Here is a 22,797-nt window from a genome sequence, read left to right as displayed (position 1 = left end):
GCAGTATGGTTAGTGATGGCAAATATTTGTGCAGGGCCTGGCTGTCAAAGGGAGCATTTGATACACAAGGTTGTTTCCCAAGATCCAGCCTGGACTATCGAGGCTGCGGGGATTTCAGCTTGGAAGGTACAGATGAAATCTAGCACCATATTATAGTACCAATATAGACAGCCTCCTTCTCTGTGTGTACAAGGAAGGGGAAAGTGCAGCTAGCTTTCTGTGATGCTGGGAATGGTCTGCTCCAAAATGAAGTCCCTCAGCATGGTAGAGATGCAGGAGTGACAACAGCCTGGTTGACCCTCTTACTGCCCAGGCAAAACTTCCTCCTCATTTCACCAGTGCTGAGTGAGTGAGGATGGATGCAGAGGAGGCTCATAGTCTTCGTGATGATTATAATTTTAAATAAAATTATATAATACTTTTTAGCTGGGGTTTCTCTTGTCTCTACATACGAGATCTCATTTATGTGATGAGAGCCATAGTTCTGTAGCAAGGAGGGGTTCTTGCATTAGAACTGCCTGTTTTTAAAACCTTTGGAAAGGTGTGGAGGGGAAAACATGTTTGAAGTAAATAAATCACCTTTTTTTCCTTCACTTCCTGATTTTTTTCCACTCTTTTAAAAATACTTTGCTTGAGGCAAATGCCAAATGCTGACTTTCAAAGGGGAAGATGGGACTACTAACGCTGGCTCAGAAGTGAATTCATTATATCTGTTGTGTGAAAATGTATATATTGTCTATCAAGATAAGAGAATCTAGAGGCAAAACATGGATTAAAAGTTCAAGGTAGGTTAATTAGAGAAGGCCTGAAAAACCACAAACATCAGTTCATAGGTGTTACATTTTTATCCCTGTTCCTTTTGATGCTCCTGCTAGACAGTACATCGTGCCAGGGAAAATGGGTTTCTCCGAGATACTAATTAGGGTTCCTTCCACTCTGTAGCACTAAATTGGAGAACGAGTGACTGCAGACGAGAGAAGCCCTGTTTGCAGTTAAGTGGTAATCCTTTCTCCACTTTCCCGAGCTTCCTTGTAATTGCACTTAGATTCTGCTGAACTTTGTTGCTCTGAAATCTCTGAGCTCATTTACAAGTGCTGAGAAGGATCTGGGGGGACCATCAGTTGGCAGCTTCTTGCGCTGGCTTGGCCAACAGGCAAATCCCACCTGTTTTATTGCTGTGTTTTTAAGGAATAGCTTTTGTGTCAGAAAGAGGCCCATCAACCAAAGCTTTATGCTGCTGGCAGCTGCTACTGCTGTATCCCTGAGACCTGAGGGGGAGAGTGGAAGTGCATCCTAAGACTGAATCTGGCCCCTCCACTGGAAGTGCAGGATCTGCTCACAAGAGGCCCTGTGTTACTGTGGTGATGGCAGCAGGGTAAATAACTGGGTGGACTGGAACCTCAATCACCATCTGTCCAACTTCTCAATCACCCTGTTAGTTTCTTGGACTTTATAATAAAGATTTTGGTGGGTTTAGGGTGTGTGATGCTCCTGATTGGTCTGGGTATGTGCAAATGCAGGAGAAGCAGAGGTTATTCGCTGCAAGTGAATTGTTGATATATCGACATGAAATTTAAAGTACACAGGATTCTTCTTAATGAGCTGCTCTGTAAATGCTGCTTCTGACTTTCTTATGTTCCTCTCTGAGGCACCCTATTTGAACGTAGCCTGAGAAGCAGCTTTGCCTGTGTAGAGTACAGAGAGAAAGGTGAGATGGATGAAAGTAATGGGATCACACCTGTGATATCATACTTAGGCTATAGGTGGTCCTGCCTTGATGCAGCTGGATGCTGCCCCAGATATTATCAGACCAAAAAGAGCTCAAGGCCCTTGAATATGGGCTTTCATTGGAACAGGTCAAAGGAGCTCTAACCAGCTGTTCCAGGCAGCAAAGACAGAGTGCTGAACACAACAGAGAAGTCATGTATAGTAGTAATATAGCATATACGAATTTTTATGTGGGTAAGTGCTTAGATTTAAAAGAATATTGAGGCTTGAGAATCTTGCCTCCCTCCTAGTAATCCTATTTCTTACTGGTATTATAAGATAATGGAATTGGCAGCAAAGCTGAGTAAGTGTTGTAGATGGTGTATAGTCAGCTTAGCTTTGTGGAGAGAGGGAAACCAAATGAGGAATCTGACTACTGGATCACAGCAGAGGGAAAGGACCTTCTCTCCCCTCTCAGGCTTTTCCCTGTCAAAGCATTAATCACAAATGCTCTTTTTTTCCTTCCGTTGTCTTTCTCTGGGATAGATGAGGAAACTTTTTCTTACTGAGAGTGGTCAGTCACCATAACAGGTCTCCCAGAGAGGTTGTAGAGTCTCCATCCATGGTCAGCTGGCTCTAGGTGATCGTGCTTGTGCCAAATTCTGGTCTTCCCAGAACAAGACAAGCATGGACTTGCTGGAGTGATTCCAGTGCAGAGTCACAAAGCCGATGAAGGCACTGGAGCACCTCCCCTATAAGGAGAGACTGAGAGGATTGGGAGTGAATTGTACTCATTTAATGTACTTATACTCCTATACAATTAAATAAACCTGACTATCTGCCACATATGCATAACCCATGTTATGGATTATGTTCTGTATTCGTGAAGTCAGTGAAGAAGAGAATTTCCCAATGTCTATCTTGTATTCATATGTAGTTGAGGATGTATAACCCAGTAGTGCTATTTGCTGTGAGCTCCCTGTTGCATTGAGCTGATGTGCTGAGCCCTGGAGGGTTCACAGACTGGTGTTTAACCAGAGGCAGTGAGAATGACTTCACCTGTAGAGGTGGGTGTGCTTTGACTGTTTCATGGGCAAAAAGCTGCTGGGTGCTGAAATGTGTCTTTTCTGCAATGATAGTTGGTTTTCCTGTGGATGGAGAATGGCTCCTTGCAGAACTCTGACTTGACTGTCGTTTCTTCCAGCTCCTTAGATTTGTTTTCTTGTTCAGTTTAGACGTTGCTTCGTTTGTGTCCCTGTTCACAATGACTACAGCAAACACTGACAAACAAACAGCAGCTTGTTCAGCCCAGTCCTGTGTTTCCCAGTTACACCAGCGTGTGCTGGCACGGCTCCCCCAGCTGAGCAGGGCTGGGGGAAGACTAAGACACAGAGACTAAGGAAGCCACCAAATATCCCTTCAATGCTGTCTGTGGTGCCTTCTTGTGTTGATACCTTTAGGTGTTCCTTGTGCATTTTGCTTTGTGATGGTGTTTTTCTTAACTTCATTTTAGCACCCTATGGCGAAATTTACTTGGAAACAAAATCGCGTATGTGGTTTTTGTAACCAGAAGAAAAAACTGGAAGGCATGCCAAAGGAGTATTGCAAAGGTTTAGAAGCCAGAAGACAATGGAAAAAGATTCCAGTGTCTGCCCTTCTGTCTCAAAGGGGGTTTTAATGAAATTATTTATTATTTTATTTTTTGTTGAAGCCTTTTTAATTTTTAGGAAATGGTGGCTGTAGTCTCTGTATCGTGATGATAATGGCAGGAAATTGGATAATGATTATGGCTTTGAAGAAGGTGTTTTGTTCTAGTAGGCTAAACTCCCATGTGAGCTTAGAATCGTTAAAAATAAATAGGACATTTTCTTTTTGACTTGAGATTGCAAATGTAAACCCTTTCTCTGAAATGGGTGTCCTCGGTGTAAGAATAAGCTGCCATCTCAGGTAGTTCCCTTCTTGGTACCTTTGTATGTTTTTTCAGAAGGTGAAAAAACTTCTACCCCTTCTACCTTTATTGTTTCTTGGAGGGTATAAAGTCAAAATATCTGTGAAAAATCTTTCACTAATCTGGTGGGAATCTGTTCTAATCTTTCAAGATGTGTTGGGTTTAAAATGTGCATATCTTACCTACTTAATATGCTTTCATTATTTAAAGGCATCTAATCAAGATGTACTGTCTCTTACAATGCATTCTCATACTGTTTTCTTCATCAGTGTCTGCATTCTGGAGGGGGAGCTGAAGGGATGTTCTTTTCAAATGGAAATGGTGACATTTCTATTTGGTGCAGAGAAACTGCTTACTGGCTTCTCAAAAGGTGAACTGAGGGTGTTATACCCCACAGCTGTCCTACCTCTGCTGCCATGTGGTGGCCAGGTAATGTAAGGAAAAATTTCAGTTGCTGGTGCAGTGGACTGCATTAAAACCCTTGCTCACAAGGCAAAGCAGCCTTCCTTGTCCACTTGAGGGTACTCAGCAGTGTGTTCCTGTTTTGATAGGTGGAGTATATATAGGTTATGGCTGTCTGGGTATCATTTACATCAGAGCCAGGTGCTAGCTGCTATCCTACTTTTTTGTCCTTGGCTATTGATGTAATCTCCGTCATATTTGTGACCTTCCCAGTAAGTTGATAGAGGAGTTGATAGAGGAGTCCAAGCAAGAAAATTCTCAGTTGTAGCTTTCTACGTTTTGTGTGTGTGTGTTTGATTGATTTTATAGCACAAGTTATTCAGGTTGCTCCTAGCAGAAGCTACTGAACTCTCTTCTTATTATGCCTTGTGTATTGGTCCACTGTATATTATCTGACAGTCACCTGGGTGCAGGGCTGTGGTTCTGGGTTACAGCATCAGCAAAGAGGCACTTCTGTAAATGACCTCTGGATCTGAATAACCAGTCTATTGACAGACACTGTTGTCAGCATCTAGGTTAGACTGAGGAAGGGGGACAGGCTCCTCCCACTTAGATTTGGAGCTGTCTTATTCTTTACCTTCAGCTAATACTTACCTGTGCTCTCCTTTCTCTTCCCTCAGGTGGATGCAGTGCGGGTGTATGTGAACAGCAGCTCCGAGAACCTCCGATATCCTGTGCTGTTTGTAGTTCGCCAACAGAAGGGAGTACTGTCGTGGCAGGTCCCATTAATTTTTCGAGGCCTGTAAGTACTGAAGTCTCTCCTTTGTAACACGCTTGCCTGCCAGCTTATCCACCATCAGCTTTCCTCAATTGCTAGGTCTTGTAACCTGTGTAGACTGCAGGGCTTGGTAGCAGAGCGTGCTTGATCACTGTCAACAGGAAGACCAAGATTTGGTTGGTAACCTCTTACTTGGCAGCCTGCTCTTGTCTCTTAGTTTCTCAAATAGGTACACAGAGTACCAGGAGGCTTGTCTCCTGGGAATCTGCCAGTGAATCTACCACATGTCACTGTTGTCATTCCACAGTTGCTTACCATGTGTGCGGGTAGTTCTTGGGCTCTATTTCGGAGCAGGGTTTGAACAAGCTCTTGAAAGAGCACTCTCAATTGTTGTGTTACAGTGCATTTAGGAAATAAGGGCTCTCCTTTGTTTTCCACCCCAGGTAAACCCAAGTGTTAAGTCTATTCTGGGGTGGTTGTTTGGGAGGCGTTTTCTTTGCAAAAGGGACACTGCTTTATACCTTCAACCTCAGAGCTCTTTGGGCTGCAGATATGGAAACTTTACAGGCTCCTTAGACCATCTGAGATTTGGGGTTTTGTCCTGTGACTGAGTCCTGGTGCTGGGCAGCAGATACCCTGCAGTGTTTTGCCTGACAGAGGGGATGGTTACAGCAGCAGCTGCTCTGGGCTGTCATTGCTCTTTGCCTCCAGTAAATGGCAGATATTAAAGATCTACAGATGGCATGGGCATCCTCGAGGGAAGTGAAACATTGGAGATGACCAGTCCCTCGTGTGGACCCCAAGAGACAAGTGGAGTTTGAGCTTTGAATAAAATACTGAATGCCCTTGGCCTTTCAGATTACAATTGCAGTTATGCGAGCAGGGGAAAAATGATGTCATTCTTAGCACTGCTGAACAACTTTTTAACTGCTCTCTCTCGCTCGCTTTGCCATCCAACTTTCCCTTCCCTCCTTCCCTTGGCTGTTGTAGCTATCAGAGGACCTACAACTACCAAGAAGTGAGTCGCACCCTCTGTCCCTCGGAGCCGACACCTGAAACAAGACCCTCTGACCAGATTATATTTGTGGATGTTGCTTCCATGGCACCATTTAACATTGCCTATGAGCTGCTAGTCACCAGGCTCAAGAACTTCCAACTTGAGTAAGTTGGGATGTGAGAATACAAATGTAATTTCTTCATGGATCTCTTATACAGGGATTTGGTCCATCTGCCTACTCTTCCCTTCTTTTTCCTTCCCAGAAAAAAAAATTATTTTTTCTTTTGTTCAATCTGAGGGTACTTTGTGTATATTCCAGCTCTGAAAGTTTTAGACTTCAACATACTGGCATTTGTTTTCTAGGACCAACAGAGCCTTTAACTTCACTGCCAGCCCTTCCCAGCCCCAGGTAAGGAGAAGTGCCATGTAGCATTATTGCCTGTATATCTTACCACATCCAAGTGATTGATGTGATCTTTTCTATAGAGATAGAAAAGATCTTATGTGACTAGGTTGTTTCCCTCTTAGGATGCAGGGAACTTTCCTTACTGTTGAATTTTCTGTGGATATAGTGAAGAGGTAACTGTTTCAACCGCTCTAGGGACACATTGGGGTCCTCTTGCAAAGCAGTTCAGTGAGCCAAAACCCATGAGCAGAGCAAATGAATGGTATTGGCTCTCCAGGAAATGTCAGAAATGTACAAAAGTCCAGAGGCCTTTGGTCTGCTGCACTTCATGGGAAGTGAGGTGGTGCACACCAGTGTCTTGTTCCAGGCAGTGCTGGTTCAGTTGCCTGACCGTGACTTCTCAAGATGCAATCTTTACTGGGAAAAAAACCAAACCAGAAATAAAGAAGCTGTAAAGGTGCAGCAGAACTCACACTGCTATTCCTTGCTCAGGGCAGCAAGTCAAGGTGTGAGGTGATAAATGAAATGCCTGATATGTCTATAAGTTCAGAAGGAAGCACGTATGTGCGGCACCTCCAGCTGGACAGCCTTGTTTAGAGCCCTGCAGATACAAATCCTCTCTTGAATGAAAATGCTGTTAGCAGTAGCTATAGAGATAAAGGAACTTGTAGAGCTGGAAAGGTATGTAATTTACCCAAGCTGCCTGTTACTCTGTTTTTGTTGTTGCTTGCACTGTTAGTAATACCACTTAATTTTAGGTTTCCTATTACCAAGCATCCCAGCTAATCTTTTTTGTTGTGAAATGTCTGAAGCTGGTTTGCAGATACACGCAGTATTTTATACTATAGAAGTGTAGAGAATGGTGGTGACTCTTTAGAAAAAAACCACTCATTACTTAGGATTTTATCTTTTGAATGTAGACTGTTCAAGGTCTGGCCTGGAATTAACTCTGTGACTCTGGTCTGGTTTTTTTTGTCACAATTAGTAATAAGAGATTTGTGACTTTTAATTAAAAACCAGCTGTATGGAGTAGAAGATGAGTGCTTCTTAATTGGTATAATGCTGAGATTTTTGTAAATCAAAGTGTTAAGTAATCTATAGGAGGAAGGGAAAAAAAAAGATGATTCAGGATATAGATGGCTGTTGGAAAAAGACAAGTGTAACAATTGAAGGAGGTGTTTTGTGGAACACAGCTCACGCCTGAGGGCAGAAGCAGAAATTGGATATGCTTGTATAGGTCAGAAGTGTTGCTGGATATGTTTATAACACTCACAGTCTTTGCAGCAGAGAACTCTAGGCCTCAGTTCCCCTTGTATTAATTCTGTGCTTTGGTGTAAGTGTGGCTTAGAGAAAACTGTAGAAGAATCCTCATGGGTGACTTCCTCAAGGACCTGAAACTTTCCAAGGGCAGTGTACCTGGGAAACCCAGGAGCTCAGGCTGCCAGTATCCTTGCCTGGTGGAAATAAACCATGCTCAGCTAAAGAAACCGGCTTGGTGAGTTTTCAGTAAGGACTTGCAGTTGGAGCCAGAGCTCCCTCAGCAGCGAAGGCAACCTGCTTGGAGAGGGTGATGGGAATAATATGCTTTAGTAGAAATGGGCTAACTGGAAAAAAGCTTGGGTGAGTTCTTGCTTTTCCATGCCCTTCCAGTAGGGGGCCTTAATTCCTTGGGAATGGCATGTGGGAAGGGAAAAGGGAAATAGCTGGCCCTTTCTCACCGCCAAGGTTTTATGAGACATAAAGGGAGCTCTACAGTTTGGAAGGTCTTAGGACTTGGGAGTAGGAGCTGTGGTAGCTTCCAGTGTGGCGGCAGTGGCTGCCTGGTGACCATATGGAAGGAAGGAAGGTGGCTGGTGGCAGTCCTCAGCCTTGTGTACCCTCTGAGGTGAGGTGAGGTGTCCGTCAGCCCCTCTTGGTAGCTGTAACAGCTCTCAGAGTCTGGGCTCCAAGCAGGATGGTGAGACCCCTTGCAACAAGCCTGCCTGCTGAGGCAGGCGCAGAAACCCTACTTCTCCAGCAACTGGCTGGGGCAGTACATCAGACTTTTTACTGGAAAAATATACAAATAATGGTATTCCCTGGAACATCTTTTGCCCAAATCTGAAAAAGCCCTTACCAGGACAAAGAGGGCACTTTCTGACCCCACAAACTGTCCTGTGGGCCTGGTCAAAGCGTGGAAGCACAAGCACACCATTCCTTGCCTCCAGAGGAAAAGTAAGAATATTGGCAGATGTTAGTGTCTCCCAATGTTTTTCAGAGCTACAGATGAGTTATTTGAAAAGCTGAAGTGAGAAGAGAAAACCCCCATTACCGTTTGCATTGGAAACGAAAAAATCCTAAATCCTACAACTGGTATCAATCATTTATTAATGAAACTCTTGACAGAGTTTCAGCCATTTGACCTAATACTTTTCACAGTCTGTCTTTGAGGCAACACATTTGAGGTAAACTCCATGATGTGTTCCATATATAAAGTACAGCCAGCAGTATGGAAACAGCTGGAAATGGCTCATAGCAACATAAAATGGAATGGGATGTAAAATGAAGTCACTTTAGCTTTATCAGGTGGTAAAAAGCTTAAAGGAGCAAAAGCTATGCTGTATCTTGCGTGTTGAAGATGTTTATGTCTAATAGCATGATGTGCAAGGGGGAGAGTTGTGTTTAATCTGCTCTTCTGTAGTTTAAGGTCCTAATGTTTGAAATCTGAATTTTTGTGAAGGCCATCCACATTCAACTGCAAAGCCCAGCTAGGCCTGCACAGGCAGTTTAGGAAGGTGCTGAAGCTACTGCCAGGGGTGATTTCTGGATCATAACTCTCAGCTCTCTGCTTTCTCCTCAGTATTTTCTGTACAAATTTCCTCAGGATGTCGATTCAGTCATTATTAATGTGGTGTCTGATGCAGCGTACCCATGCTCAGTTGTCTCCGTCCAGGATATTGTGGTAAGTCTGAGCAGAGAAGGGTAAGGAGCTGCCTGAAGGAGTTCTGTATCCTGTTGTGAGGGGTCTGTGCCCTACAGAGAGAAGCCCTATGAAGGACTTCACCCTGGTGGTGGTGGTGGCAAAGAGAACCCCTGAAAGAGGAACGAAAATTCTGTGGGAAAGAGGCAGAGATGCTGAGTTCGAGCAGCTCATATGGAAATTTTTGTTGCAAATAGGTGAACAAGCTGTTCCTTTCCAGCCTGTCCATAGGGCATTTGTTGTGTTCCCCTTGAGATTTTCCCTGCTGCCTTGTGATGTAAGTCTGTCTCTCCATGGAATGGCATTGGGTGGCTGAGGGAGGAAACAGTGCTGTTCCCTTGAGTTTCCCCTGTCTCAAGGCAGCTTGATTTTCAGCAATAAGGTCTCTCCTTTCCAATTCAATTTTCTCTCTGTGTAGTTACTCATCCACTTTCCTGGGAAGGGGAGAATGGCTGTTGCTTGCAGCTGGGAAATAGCATGATATTTATCCTCCTTTCCCACGTCCCTGAATGATGCAGGGACCTGCAGTGCAAGAGCAGCAAAATGGCAACACAGGTACAGGATGCCTTGGGTGCTGGCTCTGAAGCCCTGGGAGTTGCCTTTAATACCTGGGGTGAAGAAAGAAGTGGATGGCATCAACTCTTGCCCACATCCCAATGTCTGAATGGTGGAAGGGCAGGAGGGGAGACTGTGATAGATGATTCAATCTTTCAGGTATTGAAAGTAGTGGGAAAGTGAAATGAGGGCAAGCACTTGGCATATAGTACACACTGTGAAGTGTGTGACACAACCAGTGTTCAGCTGAGTGTTTGCACTATCCTGTGGGAATGGTGGAGTGATCAATCTGGCTGAATCCTCGTTTGGCATTAAATTGCAGTCCTCTTGTGAGAACACCAAGATCAGTGAGTGCAGGTCACAACTGATGTCTTCAGAGCAGTCTAACTTCTTAATGGATTCTAGTTGTTTTGTTCCCTTTTGATACTTTGGCTGAGGCCTTCTGCTGTTCTGCCCTGTATTCTCCAGCTGACTTCCTTTGAAATTAGTTCAGATGCTGTCCCTGGTTTAACCCTTAGCTGTGTCTGTTTTAGTGCCCAGTGTATGACCTGGACCATAATGTGGAGTTCAACGGTGTTTACCAGTCTATGACTAAGCAAGCAGCCATAACAGTGCAGGTGAGATGCTGATTTTTGTCCCAGTGTTTTTTGTAGGGTTTTTTTTCAGTGGCTTTTTCTATGCATTCCTAGTTTTCTTTTGATCATCCTCCTATGGGTACCAGCCTTTGCTTTTATCAGGTCAGCTGATGTAAGTGGAAGAAGTGACATTACTTATTACTACAGAAAACTTGCTTACATTTGCTTAGGCAAATATTTTGGGTGCTGAGGCTCTAGATCAGAGTAGCTGAAGCCAGGATTCTTCTGTTTGAACCTTGGCTCTTCTACCACTGAGTGGTGGTAGTAGGGCCTCTATAATAAGCAAAACTGAGGTAGATGGTTTTCACTAAATAAATAAATAAATCAGTATTGGTTTGCTTGTACTGGGGTACTGCTGTACTGCATACTGGTGAACCCAGCTTATTGTCAGCAAGGATGAGGGGAGCATCCCCAGAAGCCAGACTCTGTCCAGAGTAGGTGGGTCTCTGTAAGGCTGGTGCCTGTATAGCAACTAAAACCTGACCTCTGGCCTTTTGGAGCACCACCCGTGCTTTGCATTAGAGGGAGAGGCTTCATGTCTTGTGGATTCTGTCTTGTTCCGTCCTCTTGTGCAGAGAAAGGACTTCCCAGGTGAGCAGTTCTTCGTTGTGTTCGTCATCAAGCCGGAGGATTATGCCTGTGGGGGTTCTGTGCCTTCTTCAATTCATGGTAAGTTGTTCTGGGAGGTGGATTTAGTGCTGCATCTGTGTGATGAAGTGGGTATCCTTTGGGACCTTCCCGTGGGATGACATGGGATGGTCATATAGCTCTGTTTTATCCAGGTAGCTGTGATTTCCCCCCCCCGCCCCTCCCTGCCCCAATTTCCCCATGAGGGTGTCTTTCTCTTATCCTAAAGCTGTCAGCAGAGCTGTACTGGCCAAGTTTGCTAAGCCCTGGTGAAACATAGAGAGTTTCTAGCATGGCATCCTGCACGGAAGTGTTTTACTCACAGAGATTTGTCCACAGGCAAAAATGGTGTCCCAGTGTCTGTAATGAGAGCATCTGTCCTTTGGGGACTAAATGAATAGAAGAGATGCCTTTGCGATTCAGGCACCCAGATTTCAGCAATGTATGGAAGGCTGAAGCAGGGATTTCTAGTCTGAAAAATAGGTTGTGGATAGGGAGGAGGGGGGAAACATTTGAAAAAGTCTGTATACTGACAAGTCTGAGAGCAGTTTAAAGCAAAACCACACAGAGACTGCAGTGAAAAGCCAGATCCTGTTGTTTTTGCAAGTTCAGAGAATAAAGATCAGGGCAAGAGGACATTAATGTTTGATTGTTTTTATAATTGCTGTACACTTTACCTCTCACAGGGAATGCCAACCGTACCTGGAACCTGCAGCGGACAAAGAGCCTTCAAGTGACGATTGTACCCTCTATTAAAAGTCAGTGTCTTTGGGCAGAGCAGTGCAACTTTACAGGGGAACTTGGCACTTCTGAATAGAAGGGTATGACTGGGCCAGCAGCCTCTGATGGAATGGTGCTGAAAGCACCAGCAATTGGAACCCTAGTCCTTTCCAGGAGGTGCTGTGTGGCACAGGGTGATCTCATGGGCACACCAGCTAGCACTGGGGGTGGAGAAATGGAGGGAGATCTTGCAACAGGTTCTGGTAACTTCTTTTGAAGAAAGGAGATGGGTTTTGAAGGGCTGTTTGGGACTGGGCGTTGTCACCAGGTGGTATTGGGAAGAGCAGGACATGAGTGCTGTCCCTGGGAGGTGCTGTCCCGGCTGAGACTGATGTCTTCTCTTTCCTCAGAGTCCGTTTATGTCCAGGCCATGTTCTTCAGCTTCCTGGGTTTCCTCTCCTTTTACCTGGGCTCAGTGGTTGTTGCTTTTGTGCACTACATTAGGTGAGTTGAGGAGTTATACAAGAATAGCCTCTCTGTTTCTCATCATCCTCAGGGATACCTCACCCTGCAGTACATTTGGGGTGACAAGCATCCGAACAGAGCAGCTAAAGAATTCCATGACTATCCAGTGGGCTCCTACTGGCCATCAGCCAGAAAATTTTTCTTCCTCTGCTCTGGGGACCATGGCAATGATGAAAACCTAAAGGTCTGCCCTTCAGATCTTGTGCTTCCTCAACCCTAGGTTTCCTTATATGAGGACACTGGGGCACAGGTGGGAATTGTGATGCGGCCAGTCTGGGATATGGAATGCCAGAGCATTGAGGAACTAAGGTACTTTCTTGCTGGACTGATTACTGCAATAAGTGGCAGTGACACATATGGGGCCTTGGAGTCCCAAGAGTGCTGTTTTCCTTCCTTACCTGCCTAACCTGCCCCAGACTTTGGTGTCTGGGCTTGTGTTGAGAAGAGTATCTGCATAAGGTGGTGGAGATGGTGGAGTTTGTTGGGATCACTCACTGCTGCCTGCATAAACAGTGAAAATCATTGAGCAAATCCTTTGTCCAGATGTTTGGAGGCTTGAGAAGAGGGAGGCCCCTTCAATACTCCTCCCTGCCCCTCTGGACAAAGGTTGGCATGGGAAGAAACATAAAGCTCTCATCAAGTAGCAGGTTGGTTTTGTGGGAACAGTGCTTGTCAGCCACCTCTTCAGACCCCAATGTGAGAAAGAGTTCTCAGCCCCTCCAGAACAGGGAATCATTAAGACTCGATGCTCTGAAACAAATGAATTTCAAGATGGGGACATGGCTTAACTTCAAGACACATTAATCAAACATTTCATTGGAACAATTCAATGAAATTACTTAAGTGTGTGCAAGTGTGCAATCTTCTTTGCTGTTATTTTTTCTTTGTTGTGGGAATATGTCGTTGTTGTTTTTTCACCATCTCCTGCTTGACATCTGCATTGAAGGAGGTGATATGGGCTTCTTAAGCATTGTGCTGATGAGCACCTCTAGCTCCTGCTGCCCTTTCAGTAGATTCTTATGTGCTTGGTTCTCTAAGTGGTGGAGCTGGGTTTGGGAAGGTGGTGTGAGGGTCTCTCCCAACATGGTGAGCAGTGTAGGATGGGATAGTCATGTAACCGGTTGTCCCACCTCTGCTGGGTAGGTGAGGGCATAGAAAAGCCCTCTGTTGCTTTGGGAGTCAGAGAGGTGGACAGCAGGCAGTCATGGCTAAGCTGTGTTTCATCCAAACAGTATTTTTCTTTTTTTTGTTGTTGTGTGTTGTTTGTTTCTTTTGTGCTTATTTTTGTTGGTTTTATTTGTTTTTTAGAGCTTGCACCATGTTTACCTATTAGTGTCCTAGATAATCCTGCCATGGCTGGCAGGTGATGGGGTTTGTTGGGTCTCTCATGAGTGCTGTCCGTTCCTTTTCAGGGTTCAAAGGAAGGCTTCTGCTGGGAGATTGAGTCCCGAGCATGGTAAGGTTTCTTTTCTGTTTTGTGACAACTTCAAGCAACTTTAAGTGAACAGCAGAGGTCCTAGGCTAGGCAAGGGACAGGCTGTCAGTCAAGTACCTTCAGTCTCTTCGAGCCATCTTTCATGTACATGTACCACAGTCTCTGGTGCTGATGAAAGATGTTAGAGCTTCCTCACTGCCATCATAAGAGAGGGCATTTGAAGCCAGCTCACCTGAACTTGGTCCTGACCCCTACTCTGAGGAGCTGGCTTTTAAAGGGGTGGAGGAAGGTCAAGCCTTGCTGAGACCTAGTTACAGGCTAATGTTCCTGATGTCAGGTCTGTTGATTTTAAAGCAAGGCACTTTGGGTATATCTTATGCTTTAAGAGCTCCTCTGCATGAGGTATTTTAATACTCTCCTTAAGCATGAGGTATTTTAATTTTTTTAACTGGAAGTTGCAGACAACCAGGTGAATGAATGACTAATAGTTAGGTAGTGGCATTTGTGATATTTACTTTGGCATTGGATTCAATTTACTTTATGCTGCACCCACATCTCAACATATTGCAGCTTTCTGCCTTACAAAAACATAGCTGCATCTGAGAAGCTACCAGTGAGAGATGGAAATTTTTGTCATGTGGATGGGGAGTACTGGGAGTTTCTGCTTTCTGGTGGTGTGGGAGTCTGGCCTTTTCATTTTGATTAAATATTTAGTGCCTGCAAAGTAGTTCAAAGCATTGGTGATGAGGTCATTTGTACCTCTCTCCTAGAGGAAGGGAGGACATTGTTTTGGCACTATTAAGGTTCTTGATGTATTCCCTTTTTTCATGCCCAGCTTTTTCAGTCTCTCTGGTCTGCTACATATCATCAGATAAGCATACTAGTATAATTGAGCTGTGCTTAAAGGACCAGCAGTGGAACTTCACTCTGACCTGGCATTACTTGGATTAATATTTCTGCCGAGGACCTGGGGGTGTTTGGATTCTCAGGAGTGGCTTCTTGCTTCTTCAGCCACTAAGATCTACATATGCATCCCTGTGCTTGGAATATATGTGAAAGATTTTCTTCACCACATGAACAGGAGACTGTAAAAATGTCCTTAAATGTATTCTTATTTTAAATAATTTTGAATGGATCCTTTTGTAAAACAAGAGCAAGTCTTAGGGCACTGGAGAAATGGGAAGGGCCTGTGTGTTGGGGAGTTGGGGGAAGCTGAAGAGACCTGGCTGAGGCTGTGGAAGAGCTCCAGGGTGGTGACAAAGGATCACTGGCTAAGGCAGGGAGGCACAGTCTCAGCCAGGTGAGACCAGAAGTCCCAGGGAGTGCTACTGGTGGTGCAGCTGAGGTTTAATAGGCTGCAGGCAGCCTAGAAGCTACTTTCTAAGATGCCCTGGTGAGAGGTGGAAGTTAATTTCTGGTGCTTGGGAAGTTCCCAAAGAAGTTGCAGGGCACAGATGCTGTTCTTAGTATGGACCTGGAAGGCAGAGAACTGGGTTAGTGAGTGGGGAGGATTGCTGTGAAGGGAAAGAGGAGCACAGTTCCTGCACAGTTTTCCTCGCAGAGGCACCTGCTGCTTCTGTGAGCTGTTCTTTCCCTCGTAATCCATGCCACCCCCACTGGGGTCTGGCACTGCATGTTACTGCTGTGTCCTTTCCTCTGGGGAGGAACCATGTTCTACCCATATACTGTTTCTTTCTCTATTGTGTTTATTCAGGGTGTGTCTGACTGATGCCCATAAAATGGTAATTAGCATCTTCCCTGTCTTCCAAGTCACTCAGGACATGCTGGCTTTTTCTGTTTTTCTTTCTCCTCTTTCCACCCACTGGAATTTCTCTTCCTCCAAAGTAACCCTGGGTCTTGCCTTCATCACTCCCCATTCCTTTCCCCTTCCCCACCAAGAAACTGTGGATGGGAGTGTTGAGCAATCTGTTTCTGCCCTTTGTCCTTGAATATCCTCCAACTCTATGTGCCCCTTTGCTCTTGTCACCCATCTTATGTCTGACTTCTGCAGTTCACTTTTTTTTTTAATCCTGTGGCACACCTTCCCTTCCACATCATCACTATCTGGTGGAGGCAATATCTGGAAGAACCACACCTGGTACATTTACTTTGCTGACTCACTCATGCACTGGGAAGTGGGACTGAAATTATTGGGTGAATTGGATTCAAAGTGGCTGTTAGAGGCAGGGCAGAATGCCTTTTCTCCCTGGCTTCCCTGCTTTGTCCAGATTTAAATGTTCCTTTGGTTACTTGGAAGAGAAGGTTTGACAGCTCATTTTGAGGCAATAAAGCCTGGTCTAAAATTAGGAGAGAGCATCCCTGTGGGACAGGACTGACAGGACTAGGATTTGCACATGTGGCACAAACATGGGGAAATGCTTCTTCCCAGTGATCTGGATTTCCAAGTGATTTTAAAGCAACAGGAAAAACTGCCATGAGAGAGGGAGTTTGCATGGGAGCTGATGAGCAGAAGCTGGATTTTGTTCCTGCAGTGACTTACAACATCTTGTTAAGCTCAGCTCAGGGCTCAAGGGGTGGGCTAAGTTGTGCCAGCGCTTTCCCTCTGGTGCTCAGTCCATGCCTTGTTGTTCACTTCTGATGCTCCTCTGAGCTGTTCCTTTGCCCTGTTAGAGGGATAGGGCAGGAGGGTAGAGGAGCTGAAATGGAGACCAAGTATTAGCCCACAGTGCAACAAGCAGAATGAACATGCCAAAGGAAAGCAGTCACTGGGACTTGAAACATCAAATGTCATTGCTGTAAGGGTGCTTCCTTGATTTGGGCTCAGGCAGGGACAAGTTTTAAGTCCCTTTACATATGTGGCTAATGGAAGTGGTATAAAAACCTACGCAAGGTGTTACAGAAGTGCCCAGAATTTCCAGCTGGAAAGAGGAGTCTGCCTCTGCTGTCTGAGACAGATCAAGTACTGGGAAGCCAGAGATGCAGCTTGAGAAGCCAGGCCATTTCCAGGCTGCAGTAAGGTTGCTTGGCTCTAAGTACTGTGCCACGTTCATCGCTTTGCTGCTGACTGACCACATGGTGTTGTTGCAAGGGTGAAGTTTTAAAGTAACTGAACCTGTCTCATTGTTTGCCACCACTGGAAGACGTGGTCCTGCTCCTGCTGCTCTTGCTTCTCTCTGTTTTGTGGAGATGGGTGTCTCATCCCTCAGTGAAGGGATTCAGTGGGCTCTGTTTCCTGCCATGTTTGTCTGCTGCCAGTTCAGCTGCTGAGCTCCACCATGGGAAGCAAAAAAAGAGGGAATGTGGAGGCAGGAGGGTACAGTCCCAGTGTAACCTGACTGTGAGGTACAGTCCTCATTGCTTCAGATGTGTGGGCAGGAGGTGGGGACTCTCCAGCCCTCGAAGGCTTCTGCTCTTATCATCAGCACAAGATTATGGCCACTTCTTGTGTGGGGTATCTTTTGCCTTCTCCTTGCTTGGTTAAAACTATGTTGCAGCTGCCTTGCTAAAATCTGTGACTCTTCCAGGGGTATCTGGAGGTAGCAATATTTGGAGAGGTCAGTTGCATGAAGATGGGAAGGAGAAGAATTAGAAATTCAGAAGAGTGTTCAGAACATCAAGAGACTTGTTCTAAAATTTCCCAAGTCTTGCAGCCCTAGTGTGTTCCCTGCACGGTGCTGGAGGGGGGCTCATGCTGCCAGGTGGCCTCTCACTGGCAGCCTGTCTGAGGAGGCTGAAGGGAATGGGTTTGCTTCACACTGCAAAACAAGGGTTTTCCTTTTGCACAGTATACTCTAGAGACTGCCATCTGTTTAGAGAAATGTTGCTTTTCCCAAGCCCCTCCAGCTCTTCAAGCTGTTTGTGTTCACCTCAGAGACGTGTTTTGGAGCACTGACATGAAGCTAATGGTCCCTCTTGGGTCTGTTTGCATTGCAGGATCTGGGATTATGACTTCTTCACACCCCATCTCAGCCAGCACTCCTGAGGGAAGCAGCTATGGTGCTATTGGTACAGTACATTCCAGAACTGGGGGCATGGGGAAGGTTCTGCCTGGGGGAGGAGAAGGCACTCTTTTAAGGTGGTTTAAGGTCAGAAAGGAATAAAGCTGCAAGCTACTTTGGGAGCATCTTGGAACTACTTGAAACAAAATAATTGCAGTTTGGGAGGTTTAGGTTGCACTTCAGGGAAAAGCATCTACATGATAAAGGTGGCAAATCCGTGATAGAGGTGCTCAGAGAGACTGTCATTGGAAACGTTTGTCTCAGCTAGACAAAGCAATAGTCACCTGAGAAGTGTTGGTGACAATACTGCTTCAGACAGGACATTTACTAGGGACTGACAAAGGTCCCTCCCAAGCAAGCTTCTAGAAGCCTACTATTAGCTCATCAAACCTGCCTTTAGACCAAAGCATGCCTTTCTCTGGAAGGCTGAACGGCTGTGTGCTGCAGTGCAAAACAGGATTGAAGCTTCTTGCACTCCAGAGGTTTCATTAGGGAAGAAATAATGTCATGCTGTCAGCAGGTGAACCATGCCCTGGCGGCAGAGGAGGAAGAAACTTCCCAAGGGTCCTGCTAATCTGAGATGATGGGAAATTACTTCCTTTGCCAGAGTATTTCTAAGTCTCCTCCTTACAGCAGTTTCCCCTCCTGTGAGGGTTGTAGGCATTGAATAGCTCAGTGGGCTTTGGGACAGTCCTTGAATTTGACAGCTTGTGGACCCAGATTGCAGGGTGAGGCTTTGCAGGTGCAGGGCAGTGTGAGGCAGCTGCTCAAATGAGAATAGAGCAGCTCTGTGTAATTTTTGGTCCCTGTTCAGGATGCATTTGCTCACTGTTGTGTAATAACAACCCTGACTCTCCAAATACCATCCAGTTGTTGGACTGTGAAGATGTGGTATCTCTCAATGCCTGACAAAGAAACACGGAACTTTTTTTTCATGAGGTTTGGGAAAAATTCAGGATTTAAGTCCTGCAGTAGAGTTGAGGGCTTCAGCACCACCCTATCCCCCCCCCCCTTCCCCAAATACCAAGGAAATGCTTTAAAAGCATTTGGGAAATGAGGAAGAAGCTCGTGTTCTGCCTGTGCCAGCATGGGCAAGGGGCTGGGAGCTTGGCCAGCCTGTGAGAGGTGCAGGTGGATCCTGCTGACCCACAGGTGACCGATACTGTGAATGCAATGGGAGCAAAGTTGGTGCTCTACTTGCTTTGAAAAATCGACTTACTTCTTCTTTGGCTTTTGTTCTACAATATTTTTAGAAAAGGGTATATATATAAATCTTACATAAAATCTGAAGGTTGACTAGGTCAGTGTGGTTTTGACCCCTAACAGTCTGCTGCTTTCACTAGAGCTTTTTGGCTTGTCTCAGAATTCCAGGTTTCAGAGCCCAGAGGGGGAGATAGTGGTCTTTGAAAGTGCTCTTAGATTATAATTTCATACTTTTAGGAAGGTTTGGGATCGTGGAAAAACTTGTTCCTTGAAATGGCCGTATCAAATCGAGTGCAGCTGGTATCTGGGACAGCTTTATTCTTGCTGTGCATAGAGGGATTCAACCTTTACCCTGCCTGTTTCCTTCTCCCCACTCTGGTCCAGATGAGTCAAGCTCCAGTGGTGGACGTCAGATGTCCTCCCCTGAGTGCAGGCCACCAGCTGGTTCTGACACAGACAGCTCTGTGGAGGAGGAGAGTGACTTCGACACCATGCCAGAAATTGAAAGTGATAAGAACATCATCCGCACCAAGGTATGGCTGGTACTGCAGCTGTGGCCCTGGTACTGGGCCATGGGCACATCCAGGCGAGGACCAGCACTAGTCACTTACCAGGATTTTGAAGTTTCCTTTTCCCTGTTAGGTGGATTTAATCTCCTAAAGCTGAATGTGCTTTTTAGGTTTTTTTCAGTCACTAGAAGTTTTCCTGCTGTGCTAAGTGCTCTGCTGAAATGAGTGATTTAATATGGAAAATCAGAATGTATTGGGGACTATTGAGAAAGGAGGAAGAATCCCAGAGAGTGTCCCAGAAAGTCCAGGGAGGTGTGACAGATAGTGAGAAAATAATCTGCAATAGTAGGTAGTTAATCTGGTACAAGTAGTGTGACTACAGTGGATGTACAGAGGGGCTTTAAGCTAGCAGCTCTCAAGCTGCCTCCTTTTGTCATCCTGCACTGTTTTGTGTGTCTGTAGCCATTCCTGGAGGTCAGAGGATTTTGCAGAACTCAGCTCCATAGAATCAAGGGACACAACAATCTCACTGAATGAAAACAGTCCAAATAGCGCCAAGCTGCAGGTTGTCTGAATACTTAAGGATCTTCTACTGGCTTCTGTAATCTTCATTGGTTTTCTTCTGTTTTCTTCCCTCTTTCCCCATCCACTGATGTTTTAGGTGTTCCTCTATCTATCAGACTTGTCTAGGAAGGACCGAAGGATTGTCAGCAAAAAGTACAAAATCTATTTCTGGTAAGGAGAAGGCAAACTGGTGAGACCCAAGCTCTGGAAACTGTCTCTAGTTCTGGAGTTTGTCCACCTGCCCTTCTTAACCACACTTTGGATGTGGGGATATTCTTTGAACCATCCTGTTACACTTTCTCACCCTGTTCCAACCAGTAACTGCAAATCCCACATACCTCAAATAATGATATTTGTGGACCAGTGCACACATGATCCTGGCAATGGATTTTGTTTTGCATCATTGCTTTTAAGCGTGGTAACAACTGGTGTGCTGGAACATAGTGTGGAAGGGGAGAAACTGGCACTCAAACACAGGAGCTTGTGGTCAACATCCTGGCTTTTCTTGTGCTCTTAGTATTTGCCTTGTTTGCACTAGCACATGTGCTCTTCAACTTCAGGAGAGCATAATGAGATCGTAACCTCCGAGAGCAGGATCTGTGCCCTTGGGCACTGAAGTGTACATGTTCCTCCAAAAGCACCCTGGGCCTCTGTCCCAGGTGTGCACTTGTTTTGGTGTGTGTAACTGCTGCTGCTCTCTCCTCTCTGCAGGAACATCATCACCATTGCAGTGTTTTATGCCCTGCCAGTCATCCAGCTTGTCATCACTTACCAGACGGTGCGTTTGACTCTGTGGCTGTCCCCTTTTGCCTTTAAATTTGCTCTGTGGTTGTGCTGTGTAAAGATGACAGTTGCAGTGAAACTGGGATCACCCAGGAATTCTGCTCTGTCTGAGTGATAGTTTAGCTTAGCTGCTCTCTCTGTACTGTGTGTTACTGCACGCTTGGCTTGCTCAGCTTGCAGTTCTGCTATTTCTGCTTGGGAAGTCAGAGTACAGCTGTTTTCCTGCTCAACTGATGTCTCATTTGGGTCCTGTTTCATTTTAGAGACAGGAGGAATGCTGTTATTTGTAAAAGACAACTGAAAGCAAGTAGGGTTTGCTGTGATACAAGTGATTTCTCCTCCCTTCTCCCTACCCTTGCTATCCTGCTGTTAATCAGATGTCTGCAAGAGAATCTATTAGTGGTGGGGTTGAGAGCACACAGTGTTACCTCTGAAGACTGTTGTCAGGTTTGTGGCCTTTGGCAACACCTTATCCCATCCTAAAAGCTTCACTAACAGATGTCAATACTCCCCTGTGCCAGTGCTAGAGCTAGGCTGTGTCCTGGTATACCTTGTGTACATGCAGTGTTTGCACGAAGCAAACCCCCGAGAGAAGGGAGTATTTGCTAATATTGGGTTTCCCACCTCCTCTCTGTCCAGGTAGTAAATGTGACTGGCAATCAGGACATCTGCTACTACAACTTTCTGTGTGCTCATCCCCTTGGGGTGCTGAGGTGAGTGAGCCCTATGGCCACTGCATTATTGTCTCATGCTTCTCGAGTGTTTGTGCTGTGCCCACGGCAGGATTTTATCCTTGTCAGGCTCACAGTAACTGTGTTGATAGGACCACTGGGAGTTTAGGACTCTGAGCTTTCTTTTTTTCTCAGCAGTGGCACTTTACTGATGTGAGACACATGCACCCAGGAACATATGGCACCTGGGTGCCCCTACCAAATCTATGACACAGCAGTGAGGTGCTCCCGTGCTCTATTGGATGCTCTCACTTGTATCCAAGGAGCAGTAGCTCTGCAAAGAAGTTCAAATCAGTCCTTTCAGTGCAGCATTTCTCTAAATTAATGTGAGAGTGCAAAGAAAGTCCAGAGTTGGACATCTCTCAGAGGCAGTGCTAAATTCACTGGGGTAAGTGAGCTACTCGACCTACAGTTGACATCGAGAGAGTCAAACTGGCACTTTGACAGCTGCTGAGGTGGAGGATGGTGGAGGGGGAGCAAAATGGGTTCAGCTTATTATGGCCCAGGATTCAGCTTTCTGCTACTGTGCTGCCTTTGTCTTAAACCTTCTTCTTTCCTGCAGTGCCTTCAACAACATCCTCAGCAATGTGGGCCACATGATGCTGGGCTTTCTCTTCCTCCTCATTGTGCTGCGCAGGGACATTCTCCACCGTCGGGCCATGGAGATGAAAGATATCTATACCCTGGTAGGAAGCATGATTGCATGGGGCTGAGTGGAGGGAGGGAAGACAGGATGAACTCAAAAAACAGAGTGATACGCAGTGTGTTTCCATTTGCCTTCCTTGCTGGAGAATTGAATCCTCCTCTTTTTAGCTCCTATGCAAAAGGGTATAGGTGAGATGCTTATGTTCTTGCACACCCCAGTATTTTGCCACGTATAGTACGTCCACACTGCTGTGGTGATCCAGCCTGGGCTTACGAACACAAGGAGGTCAATAGAGGAACAACTCCCATGGCTGTGGCTTGTCCACTAGTGCTCATTGTGGAGGAACTGGGGTGGTAGGAGTGTCCCAAGATGCTTTAGTTATAGTGAAGTAGTTGATTTGTCTTATACAATTAAGAGTTATTTCTTGGCACTCTTGTTAGCAAGAGGGGATAGAGATGCCTATGATAACTCAGAGGAATTTGGCTGCCTCTACTCTGAAGCAGAGCTGCTTGTAGCCAGAGCTTCTGCAGACTCTTCTGAAAGAGGATGGAGAAATCTGCAGCCTTGTGGGCAGTGGTGCTGGTAGTTCTGGAGACAAACAGCTCTGTTTTCATTGTCTTGGTAGCAAGTAATGGCCTTAGCAGTTGTAAGGGTCTGCTGCTTGTGGTTTTCAGATGATACCTTGGCCAAATTGTGATGGAAGTGCCC

General features: G+C 45.6%; 1 protein-coding gene across 3 annotated transcripts in view; it reads left to right on the top strand.

The window, feature by feature from the left end:
- Nucleotides 1–22,797, top strand: part of SIDT1 (SID1 transmembrane family member 1) — a 42,222-nt gene that overhangs the window by 9,712 nt on the left and 9,713 nt on the right. For all 3 annotated transcript variants that reach the window (XM_051780335.1, XM_051780334.1, XM_051780333.1), the window contains exons 2-16: nt 4,738–4,859; nt 5,826–5,996; nt 6,196–6,241; nt 9,078–9,179; nt 10,286–10,369; nt 10,963–11,056; nt 11,701–11,772; nt 12,145–12,238; nt 13,672–13,715; nt 17,589–17,660; nt 19,241–19,389; nt 20,027–20,100; nt 20,641–20,707; nt 21,352–21,425; nt 22,006–22,129. In XM_051780335.1, coding sequence (XP_051636295.1) covers nt 4,738–4,859; nt 5,826–5,996; nt 6,196–6,241; nt 9,078–9,179; nt 10,286–10,369; nt 10,963–11,056; nt 11,701–11,772; nt 12,145–12,238; nt 13,672–13,715; nt 17,589–17,660; nt 19,241–19,389; nt 20,027–20,100; nt 20,641–20,707; nt 21,352–21,425; nt 22,006–22,129 — 1,389 coding nt within the window. The remainder of the gene's footprint in view (nt 1–4,737; nt 4,860–5,825; nt 5,997–6,195; nt 6,242–9,077; nt 9,180–10,285; nt 10,370–10,962; nt 11,057–11,700; nt 11,773–12,144; nt 12,239–13,671; nt 13,716–17,588; nt 17,661–19,240; nt 19,390–20,026; nt 20,101–20,640; nt 20,708–21,351; nt 21,426–22,005; nt 22,130–22,797) is intronic.

This window comes from Manacus candei, unplaced genomic scaffold (genome assembly GCF_025592945.1).
Source record: "Manacus candei isolate 608988 ecotype Guabito, Panama unplaced genomic scaffold, ASM2559294v1 h1tg000014l, whole genome shotgun sequence".
NCBI lineage: Eukaryota > Metazoa > Chordata > Aves > Passeriformes > Pipridae > Manacus > Manacus candei.
Note: the sequence above shows the minus strand (reverse complement) of the source record. Positions and strands in the feature narration are given on the sequence as shown.